Consider the following 11117-nt stretch of genomic DNA (forward strand, 5'->3'; position numbering starts at 1 on the left):
TCTCTAATCCCATAGTTGAGGTCAGTGACAATCAGAAGTACTTTCAGTAAGAAAACATTACTGTGCAAGAATAATTACTTCCTTGGAAGGCAGAGGGAAAGGCTATCTTTCCATGGTGAGAATGAGTTCTGGTATAAACACATTCTCAAGAACATTTGTCACTTAGTAGTTACCAGACAGCTGTTTATTTAACAGATTTAACTGTCCTTGTTGAACATAAGAAATGTTCAGAGTTTATTATGATCCTTCAAGACTTAAATGTCAGAAAGAAATGTTATGTTATAGAAAGGTCAGTCTTGCAGTTACACAAATTCTGCTGCATACTAAGAGACAGTATGTTATGGAATAGTGTGTGGGGCAAGGTTTGAGGCTTAAGTTGATATTGCACCTTCCCTTCATCTTCCATTCTAAGTCTTAAAAGGAGTCAACAAAAGCTGCTTTTTCTGATAGAGTTGGTTTTCCTCTAGGTAAAAGAATGTAGCAAGTTGTCATCCTAATTTAAGTGATTATTGAAAATGAGACTTAATTTCTTTGGTTCAGCTGTTCCCAATTTGTCTGAATCATAGAAAGGACTTATTAATACAAAAGGCCATGCAGGCCATCCTCTAAACACAAAAAAAAAAAAAAAAAAAAAGTTCTCCCACTGGAAATACAGCATCTGAAATTAATGTCCTTTAGTGGAGTAACAATCCACAATGAGATCTTTCTCCCTGAGTAGCATATGCTTCATCATTTTAATATGGCAAAAAGAAGATTTGAGTCATTCAGTTGAATATAACAGTCCAGCTAGAATAAAATGTACAGTCACTGGCACTTCAACCATCAGGGTGTTAAACATGCTATGAATTAGTACTCTGAGACAGTTCCATTCCAAATGTCTTAGTTTCTCAGCCAGAGTCTTCAGAGAAGCACAGGCACAGAGAGATGGAATGACTAGTTCAAGGCCTTTAGCAGATTGCAAGAGAACGCAGTGTTCTGGGCTCCCAATGCACCATGCTGTCAACTGACCCCCACTGCATCTCCTCAATATTTGAGAAATAATTGACAGTTTTGAGAGAAAAAAAAAGATGTTTTAATCCTGTGTTCCAAGCTTTCCACTGGCTGCTAGCATATGAGTGGTACTAATGTAGTTCTGCTCTATAAGCAATAGGACTACCAGGACATGGGTACTCATTTCCTCCTTCAGCTCAGCTTCTACCAAGGCACAGTGAGCTGAACTCCTTGGCACTGAGTGACCTGAAACAGTTTGAAGTAAGAACAGAGACAAAAGACAGGCACACACACACTTCATGCCACATCATTAATAGGCCATTCACTTTGTTTTTAACTTGTTTCATGAAAGGAATAATTACTGAGGGAGTAGGTTGTGTAATCTGATAATAGATTTTACACTTCTATTCATTAAACCTCATATAAGGAACAGATGCAAATGGACACAGTAAGTCTTACTTTTGAAAAATAATGATTTCCATTAGGTTCGTGGTCAGGAGAAGGCATTTTGTTCAGAAAGTAATATGATTTTGAATGTGCATCTTCTCAGCTATCATTAGCTTTCCACAAATGCTTGCTGGGGAAATGAGCAAGATCATGAACAGTAGTTGAGAGTGTACGAGGAACAGGGAGCAACGCTCATCTATCTTAGTCACTAATCAATTAGAAGGGATTCTTACAGTTTAGTGGGTGTATTTTGACTGTCAAATTAATAATTTCTTATTTCAGTAATTTACTTCATCCTCTGCATTTAAAGAAATAATCCTGATCATAAAGATGCAACCAGAGAGAAGTCTTGTCGTTTTGGGAGATGCTGTCAAAACCCTGTTTTGTTCTTTTGTAGCTTGTCATGTTTTCTATGCAGAAGGCCAGTGTCTGAGATCTGACAGGTAGTGCTAGGAAAGACTACATGTATTTTTCATTGTCTGAGTTTCCAGTGATTATGAGTTAATGGCTATGATTTTGCAACTGAACTTCCAAGACCGTGAAAAGGTGTGCTTATACTGTAGTTTTGATGCCTGATGAAGATGCAAGGCTCAGTGTCTGAGCTTGAAAGGAAGACAAGTTCAAATTTATTAATAAACTGACTCCTAGTTAAAGGAAATTATATTGAGTGACAGTATTGGGAATAAATTTGTGCAGCAGCAGTACATGAAGATGTTCAAATATCAGACTAATTCACAAGATAAACAGACACAAGCAGCTTTAAACAAGAAAACATTGCTCTTTTCTTTGAGTACAATTTAAGCCAAGTGGATTAGGAAGGTAATGTAGAACTCTTTTCTTAATGAGTTTTAAACTTTATTTTCTTTTTTTCCCCCTGCTCTCTGCTTATGATGGACGCTTGCAGAGTGAAAGTAGCAGCAGTAGCAATATCTCCACCATGCTGGTGACACACGATTACACGGCAGTGAAGGAGGATGAGATAAATGTCTACCAAGGAGAGGTCGTGCAGATTCTAGCCAGCAACCAACAGAACATGTTTTTGGTGTTCAGAGCCGCCACCGATCAGTGCCCCGCAGCCGAGGGCTGGATTCCCGGCTATGTCTTAGGGCATACCAGTGCAATCATCATTGACAACCCTGATGGAACCATCAAGTGAGTACCTGGTGTGCATAGAAGGGGAAGAAGGAAGGAAGGAAACTTCCAATATAGAGAAGGCTTTGAACCTTCAAGGCCAAAAGTTGATGTGATCATGGAGAAATAAATGAACAACAAGCCGAAGGAGTACTGGAGACCTCCCTTAGCAAATGTCAAATATACAAGCTAGTAAGAAAGATCCCAGAAGCACATACTATTTAATAAAAAGTTACAGTAACTTAATCTTCTGGGAAAATAATGCCTTATCTAAGAGCAGAAATAATTTCCTTTAACTTTTTTACTTAATAGAATGAGTTACCAGTCTAGACACCTTTGTCTACGAAAACAGGGAACATTTGTTGAACTAAAAGATTTCAGAGTTCCTAGACATCTGTTTTAAGCCACAAACCTACTAAAAATTGCAGTATGCTAGGAACAACTCTCTCATATCTGCAATGGAAGAAATTATATCAAAGTTTGAATTTTGTGTAAAGCATTTGTAAGACTGCATTTGGTATGGGTTTCATACCAGGTGTTGTGTAGTTTGATTGACAGTTCACATTTTCATATAGAAAGTTTACCATTTGTGCAGTGACTTCAAGGAATACTGAACTTTAGACTACATTACTAGCTTGTTCAAAGTTCAAGGGTGGCATCCCTTATGGAATACTTAATGTATTTTTTTTTACTACATTGTAATACATAGAAATAACATTTTGGCATACTTTTCCAATGCCACATGAAACTAGATAGTATAGGGCATAACAGGGAGTTGAAAAGAATTGATCAGAGTTTCATGTTCTGTGTTCAGGAAGTCAACGTCTTGGCACACAGCACTCCGATTAAGGAAGAAATCTGAGAAAAAAGATAAAGACGGCAAAAGGGAAGGCAAGCTAGAAAATGGTTATCGTAAATCCCGAGAAGGACTTGCCAACAAGGTTTCTGTAAAAGTAAGTGTTCAAAGACGTAGTTTCCAAAAGAACTTGGTTTGGGATTTCTTCAGAAGTAGCTTCTGTCAAAACTTCACAGAAAGGAATCAAAGGCAGCAGTGACCTTAGTGGACAGTTTTGGCCAAATTTGAAAGCAGGAAGTTATAACCTTCAAACCTGAAAGCATCATACAAAAAAAAAAAGATACTGCAAAAAGAGTAAAGTGCTGCAGAAATTGTGGTATTCAGATGTTTCTAGGATTTTCTGGGTATGGCTAGCTTTGCCATATCTCTGTGCTTGGTTTTCTACCATTCTAAGTTATTATAAAACTATCAGGACATTAATTGTTTAATTTCTTCTTTCCAGCTTCTCAACCCCAATTACATTTATGATGGTAAGTTGCTTTAATTTTTAAAAGTTTCAGTCAATAAATTTGATTAAAACATTATTTGCTAGTTATGAATTATGTCAAGAACTGAGTGCTTTCTACAAATATATATATATATACACATACAGGCTCTTTCTAGATAAGGCAGAATGAAATACATCATATTTCTTTTTTAAGATGCAAGAAACACTTTTTTGTTCACAAGTCCAAATCAACATAAAACACAATGACCATATGATGTGTTCTGTATGGAAGTGGGGCCTTGCTGAAATTGCAAAGTAACAAGGCCAGGAGTTGGAGCTGCTTTATTTTTAATGTTGCACCCTAGGGAACATTCAGGACCTCACCAGTACAGAGGCAGATCAGGGCAAAGATAGTGGCCCACTGGGGTCGGAGCCAAACTGAGATTTTAGCTTAATAGACAGAAACAAACTTTTTGAGTTTCACTTGTAGAAAAGGGAAAGCACTACAGTGCTTCAGTGGATAAAGTGTTTGTGTTCTCTTTTGCAAAATTGGCTGGATATAAAGATAGCCTAGCTGAGCACTTCCTAGATACTTGTCAGTGGAGACTTTCCTCACTTCCATAAACTGGGTGTTTAGTTCACCATGGTAGGCTTCAGGGTTATCTGTGGCACAGCAGTAGTGTTCTCTCCAAGTTCACGTAGAGAAAAATTCACTAGCTCTGTAGAGCCCCAGCAAGGGGCCTAATCATGGATGTGCTCCAAGGGCAGGGGATATATACACTTTGGGAATCTGAAGTACTACTTCGTCTAATAGAAAAAAGTGCAAGGAATAGAAGAAATTAAATGTATTTGCTTCAGTTTACCTAATGCCATTATTCTCTTTCTCCAGTTCCCCCAGAGTTTATAATTCCATTGAGTGAGGTAACATGTGAGACAGGAGAGACCATCGTGCTTAGGTGTAAAGTCTGTGGTCGCCCCAAGGCTTCAGTTACTTGGAAAGGTCCTGATCATAACACACTGAGCAATGACGGTCATCACAGCATTTCGTACAGGTAATTTGTGTCACATTCAACAGGAACTCCTGAAACTGGTTTTTTAATTTTTCATTTGCACCCCTGGTGCAGGACAGGGTTTGGCTTTGAGGCATGAGGATAGGGTTGCTCTGAGACAGAAATATGTCACCACTGAGATTTTCCAGAAATGTTCCGTAACTTCTTTATATGGCCAGGGTAACAAAATGTTACAATCAGTTTTTAAAAACAAAATAAAATGAATGTGGTCTTTCTGATTAGCCATTGCAAAAGCCATTGTGGTTGTCACAATGACCTTGTCCTTGAAACAGACCAGCGTGTTGTGACATGCCAGCACTGTGACAGATCCTGCTAGTCCCTTATTTCTGTTAGTGGCTTTCAGATCACACTACAGTGTTTTGCAAAGAAGCCTGTGCTTCCTACTGATGTAACAACATCACTCTTCATTGCTGAAGCGTGGATATTAACACTTTTGTCTGGTTTTAGCTTTGTTGTGATAGAACATAACAGGTAACTCAAACACCAGGAGAAATTGTTATTTTGGAATGGGAAACTGCAGGTTAAAATTTTTTTTTTTCTGAAAAAGCACCTTTTATATACAGGAAATGTAGTTTAATGACTTCAGTGTGAAGAAATGTCTTATTTATGAATTATACTCTTAATTCAGAATGAAGGGCTCTTTTGTGGTATTTTATACTGTTCTTTACTTCCTGCTGCTCCTGCTTTTTCTTTTCATTGGATTTTTTGTTTGTTTTTAATGGGAAGACAAAGGCAGTGTGGCAGCTTTACTACTGCATCCAGGGCTGTTCTGAGATGTGCAAGAGTTAAATTTTCTAGATTTAATTAATTGTTGCTCATTACAGAATTATATCCAGTAAATAATGTTGGCTGTGGCTGACAGATTTTTAGAAATAATCCTGAAATTTTCTTTGAGCTGGGGAAAGCTGTCATCTTCCTATGTTCCTAAAATTTACCTTCTTTTTTCTCCCTGAAACTGTGTGGTGAAGACCATTGCAAATAGGTTTTGGGTTAGTCAGTAAAATGACTTGTAGCAGCTGAGATGAATCCAAAGGAAAGCAATAAGTATGACAGAAGATCTCGAAAATACACACTATTGTGAAAAAACAACACAATGTTAGGATTGGATTGAGCCTAGAGGTGAAAAGTGTAGGGAAGACTTGCCAAGTATTCACATTTGTGAGAGACTTACAAATTAAATATGCTGTTGTTCATGTCCATGGCAGATAGTCAAAATAGAGCTACAAATTTATTTCACAGAGGAAAATTTAAGCAGGCATTTAAAGACAAAGCACCAAACAAAAAGGGTGAACAGTGAGAAAGATTAAGGAAGAGCCTGCAGAGTCTTTCTGTTCAGGTATTACCTAGCTTAATGCTGTCGCTGCCCTGGAGCAGAGAGTAAACTTAAGTCCTTTCTAGTTTCTTCCATCATCATTCTCTCAGATTCTGAGGTCTCCAGCATTGTGATGAAGTGTGCCTTTTGTGTTGAAGAGCAAGCCCTCTCTTATAAGGGGTGAATGCTCTGAAAGCACAAATGATTGATGAACTGACACTTCCTGGGAGTCATGGATGGAAACAAACCTTTTATCTTTCAGAACTTTTCTGAAAAACTTTTCATCTTTCAGAAAGAACAGGGATGGAGATTTGTCCTAATATGGCTTCCAAAAACTTGAATAGGTAAAGGAAGCCAGAAGAAACAGGGAAAGCACTTGATTTTTCTAACAGCAGAGCCTGAGACATGGTGAGACAGAGTATCAGTCAGGATGTTTTTCTAGTAATCTATAGGATTTTCCAAGATACTGGATGAATACAAAGTGGTCAGGTTCTGGTGGACATTTCTGATATGGCAGGGCAGGGTTAGTAATGTTCATCCAGAGAGAGATCGGGGCTGGAGAATAGGAAGCATAAACAATATCAACCTAACTTTGCATGATTTTCATAGCTTAAGGTCTGTGAAGTTACTGTAAAGTTAACAGCCGCCGTTGTGTTTTGCAGTGACCTGGGAGAGGCGTCGCTGAAAATCGTTGGCGTCACTGCGGAAGACGATGGTATCTACACGTGCATAGCTGCAAACGACATGGGTTCGGTTTCATCCTCCACCAGTCTACGAGTTTTAGGTAGGCCTGTCCCTTCCTTCTTCTAGAGCCTAGTTACAGTCAAAGTACCCATACAACAGTAAAAAGAAAAGCTCAGCTCCTGGGCACCCCTTTGGTAAAGGAGTACTGATAGCAAGCCTTTTACCTGTAATATATTGCCTGTTTTAGCAGGAATAGATGCAGTTTTAGGATGTAACTGATTAGAGGTTCATACACACATATTCCACAGTACTGTCAACATGCATTCACTTTGCCAGTACTAGTTCAAACACACTGATAAAATCATGTTTTATCATCAGCATTATTTAATTTAGTCTCGGTGAATGTTACAATGCTAACATAATTTCTAAAGTGTACAGATGAGAAAAGAGTAGCATTACTTTGCAATTTATTTTTCTCCTTTTCTTGAATTGTAAAGCCACAATGTTTGGGAGAGCGTACAACTAGTTCTTTGTCTTTGCATCACTGATCTACAGTTAAACTATTTCAGTACCTGAAGCAAGGCAGCCTGAATGTTTGTGAGGAGTGAAAAGGAAACGTGCAAAGATGAAAAAATGCCTGTGTTCTGGGGGCATACAGCAAAGGGAAAAAAGATTTTTACTTGATGTGTGTGATGACATAGTGATAAGTTTTGGTGTGTGTTCGTGCATTCACTTATTCTTCTCCTAAGTGTTCATAATTCTCCATTTTTAGAAATAGGGAAAATATAGACAACAGGGTCACAGTTTTTCTTACAGGGCAGTTCATAATAATTGATGCCATCGGAGTCTTTTAGCCTGTTGTAAGGCATATATATTTTTCCACTGTTGAAAATGAATTAATAGATATTAGCACAATGGCTGTCTCAAATTGACTCACATAAAAAACCCCAAGACATGAAGTGTCCCAGCTGATATGGGGACTTCTGTAGTTGTCCTAAACCTGTTCAAAATATAGTCTTTCTTCCCTTTTTTCAAAGAGCTTTGCTGTTTTCCTGGAATTTTAAACCAGACTTTCACATCTTTTTGTGTGGAAATTTTTGTGTTTATATTCAGTGGTGCCACTTTGAGCTCCACCTATTGGTAGCCACAGGAAGTGCCTTACTGACAGCATACTGAGGCGGTGATTATTTCAGGCACTTCCTGCTCACTGACCCGAGACAGAGAGTAGCTAAGCCCTTGGATGAGTGTGTTGCAATATATAAAAAAGGCTGGAAGGGAAATTTTGGTCTTTATACTAATGTTTCCTGAAAAACAAGAGTTGGTCTCTAAGGTAGCTTCTACACTGCCTTGCCACTTTTTGTTCCAGTGGCAAGTGTATTATGGAATATGAGGTATAATGTAAGATGTCTTTTCTTTTTACTGTTTTTACTGGTTTTTTACTATTTTCCTCAGCTTGCTAAGGTTACTCATTCCTGTACAGACAGTTCCCACTGTAAACTGAATTGTTTCCACTAGAGAATTTGTTCTACTGCATTGGCTGGGCTGCCCTGGTGTACAATCCAGTTTGTCCTGTTGCCACCCTGTGTGTCATGGGGATTAATAAGATGGGGTGATTCCCCTCATAGCCAAGGGATCTGAGTATATTAAATCTTAGACATACTGTCCTTTTGTTTGTTTGCTTGTTTAGGTCCTGGAAGTGATGGGATCATGGTAATCTGGAAAGACAACTTTGATTCCCACTATAGTGAAGTGGCTGAGCTTGGCAGGTGCGTTCTGTATGCTGATCTTGAAAGCTGTCTATCTAAAAATACTGACTTCTCTTTCAAAAATTAAATTCTTCTTGATAAATACTTAATGTATGAGCCTAAAAGGCCAGAATTTTGTTGAATTAAATAGAAATGAGGAAGCAAAAATTTTACCAAGACTAGGTGGCATTGCATAAACAGAATGCAATTAGGCGGAAGTGGTATCATAGATGAAGGGATTTATTTTTTTTAAGCATGCCTTCACTGCTTCCATAGTGAAGTTCTCCTAAACCTTCTTGTTTAGGGAATGAAAACAACAGACAGAAGAAGTCTAAAAATGGGAAAAATAAGTCATATAGAATATACAGCTGTCCAACTTAATGATGACCTTTGAAAGCTGGTTATTACTCTGACAGGTTGTCTGCAAGTGTGATATAACAGATCTCTGTCAAGTTTCTAAAGGCACAATTTTTAGTAGATGCATGCACTGAAAATTCTCATGTCCATAACATTCTCTGTAAGGGTAACTTACTAGAGATCTAAAATTAGATCTCATGGAGTATATCTTTCAAGTAAAAGTATGTCCTTATTGAATCTCTTGGTTAATTATTTTCTTTCATTGTGTGTTCCAGGGGCAGATTTTCTGTCGTTAAGAAGTGTGACCAGAAGGGAACCAAGCGAGCAGTAGCCACTAAGTTTGTGAATAAGAAATTGATGAAGCGAGACCAGGTTACCCATGAACTTGGAGTCATGCAGAATCTTCAGCATCCCCAGCTCATTGGCCTTCTCGATACCTTTGAGACCTCCACCAGCTACGTACTAGTGTTAGAAATGTGTGTGGACTCTAAATTACCTGTAAAATGCTAAGTTACCTGTAAACCTGACTTCTCGGGGTATTTATGGTGGTTTATGAATACAGAGCTCTAAAATGTCAAAGCAGTTTGAAAACAGCTAAGTAAAATACTGTAGTTGTCTAATGCTGTTACTAAAATGTTGACTTTAATACTTAGAAGGGAACAGAGATATGAAATTGGCATGTGGATGATTATCTTAGTCTGAAGGTTCAATGGTATTTTTTCATCAAATGGCCACAAAAGTGAATTAGAAATGTTGTGATCAATGGTAGCTTGATGTGAAATCTCTTCATACCCTAGTCCTCTGTCTTGTAATCTCTGCAGGCTACAGTTACTGCTGTGGTCTGTAGCCTCTTAAGTTTTTTTTTTCCAGTTCTGATGCATGGATTAATCCAAAATACAACCATTGTAATTCTAACAGGGCTGACCAGGGTCGCCTTCTAGACTACGTTGTGCGATGGGGAAGCCTCACAGAAGGGAAGATCAGACTCTACCTGGGAGAGATTCTGGAAGCTGTGCAGTACCTTCATAACTGCAGAATAGCACATTTGGACCTAAAGGTGAGGTGTTAGTGGGATTCTGGGCAATGTGCATCATTCCAGACATAAAAATCTCTCTCTTCTATAAAACTTGCAGCTGGGAACATAGAATTGTGAAATGCTTTGAGAGTCATGAAGGATATGGCTTGGTGCTCCGTTCCCAAATGCTTTACATCACTCATAGCCAGTGAAGCAGAAATTCCCCATGCTTTTGGATATCCTTATAGCTCACTTGCCCTGTGTGGCCCTTTGTGCTAATAGGAAGTTTTACTTGATTATTTATTTATTTACTTTCTGATAAACTTGCAGAAGAAATCAATTTCTTTCTCAAGAAGCATAGTGTTTATTGTGAAAGAGACTGCTTTTCCTCTTTTGCTGCAAAGATGTTTCTCATCTTTGTACTTTGAGGGCTGTGATATCTACATGAATGGTGCCTCTTTGGGCCTTTGTTCTTCCCTTTGTGTGTTACTTGAGCCACAAGAGTTTGATGCATTCCAGTAAAAAAACTATGTGAGAAGGTCTTAATATAAATATTAATTAAAAACTTACTCTTTGCACTTTTTTTTTTTTCACCTGTATATGAATAATAATTTTAGCATTGACAAGTTATCTTTATAGGCAGGGTCTCTTTAGCCAAATAGGGTCATGGTGAGAAAAAGCAACCTGAGTCTCTTCCCTCCATGGACTTCTGTTTTCCAAGCACAACTCATTTTGGGTCTTCATACCATTAATTTTTTTCTAGTGTGCTATACAGAGTTCACCAGTACTTTTTCTGGTCTCACATGCAGATGAACTAATTAAAAACTAGTTGTAGGTAAGTTGCTTGTACTTTGCAGAGATTACAGCTACAGCAGCAGTAGCTTTAAAAATAAAACTGTATAAATAATTCCACTTTCAGCTCACCAATAACGGGGCAGTTCTCTTGAAGTCATGTGCATCCAACAGGATCTTCTGCTGCCATAGTCTCCTAACAGGGTTTGTCTTCCATCTGTGCAGCTGCATTACATGAAAGAGTTGCCAAATAAAGCTGGATTCTGTTGAAAGCATCATGTAAATATCTAC

General features: G+C 38.2%; 1 protein-coding gene across 4 annotated transcripts in view; it reads left to right on the top strand.

The window, feature by feature from the left end:
* TRIO (trio Rho guanine nucleotide exchange factor) overlaps nt 1-11117 on the top strand; it is a 244543-nt gene that overhangs the window by 230456 nt on the left and 2970 nt on the right. For all 4 annotated transcript variants that reach the window (XM_014261572.2, XM_005533046.3, XM_014261576.2 and 1 more), the window contains 8 exons: nt 2342-2589; nt 3383-3521; nt 3867-3894; nt 4741-4903; nt 6896-7017; nt 8605-8683; nt 9295-9495; nt 9938-10076. In XM_014261572.2, the coding sequence (XP_014117047.1) occupies nt 2342-2589; nt 3383-3521; nt 3867-3894; nt 4741-4903; nt 6896-7017; nt 8605-8683; nt 9295-9495; nt 9938-10076 (1119 nt within the window). The remainder of the gene's footprint in view (nt 1-2341; nt 2590-3382; nt 3522-3866; nt 3895-4740; nt 4904-6895; nt 7018-8604; nt 8684-9294; nt 9496-9937; nt 10077-11117) is intronic.

Source organism: Pseudopodoces humilis, chromosome 1 (assembly GCF_049639895.1).
Source record: "Pseudopodoces humilis isolate 2021_Gansu_Grassland_sample_001 chromosome 1, ASM4963989v1, whole genome shotgun sequence".
Lineage (NCBI taxonomy): Eukaryota > Metazoa > Chordata > Aves > Passeriformes > Paridae > Pseudopodoces > Pseudopodoces humilis.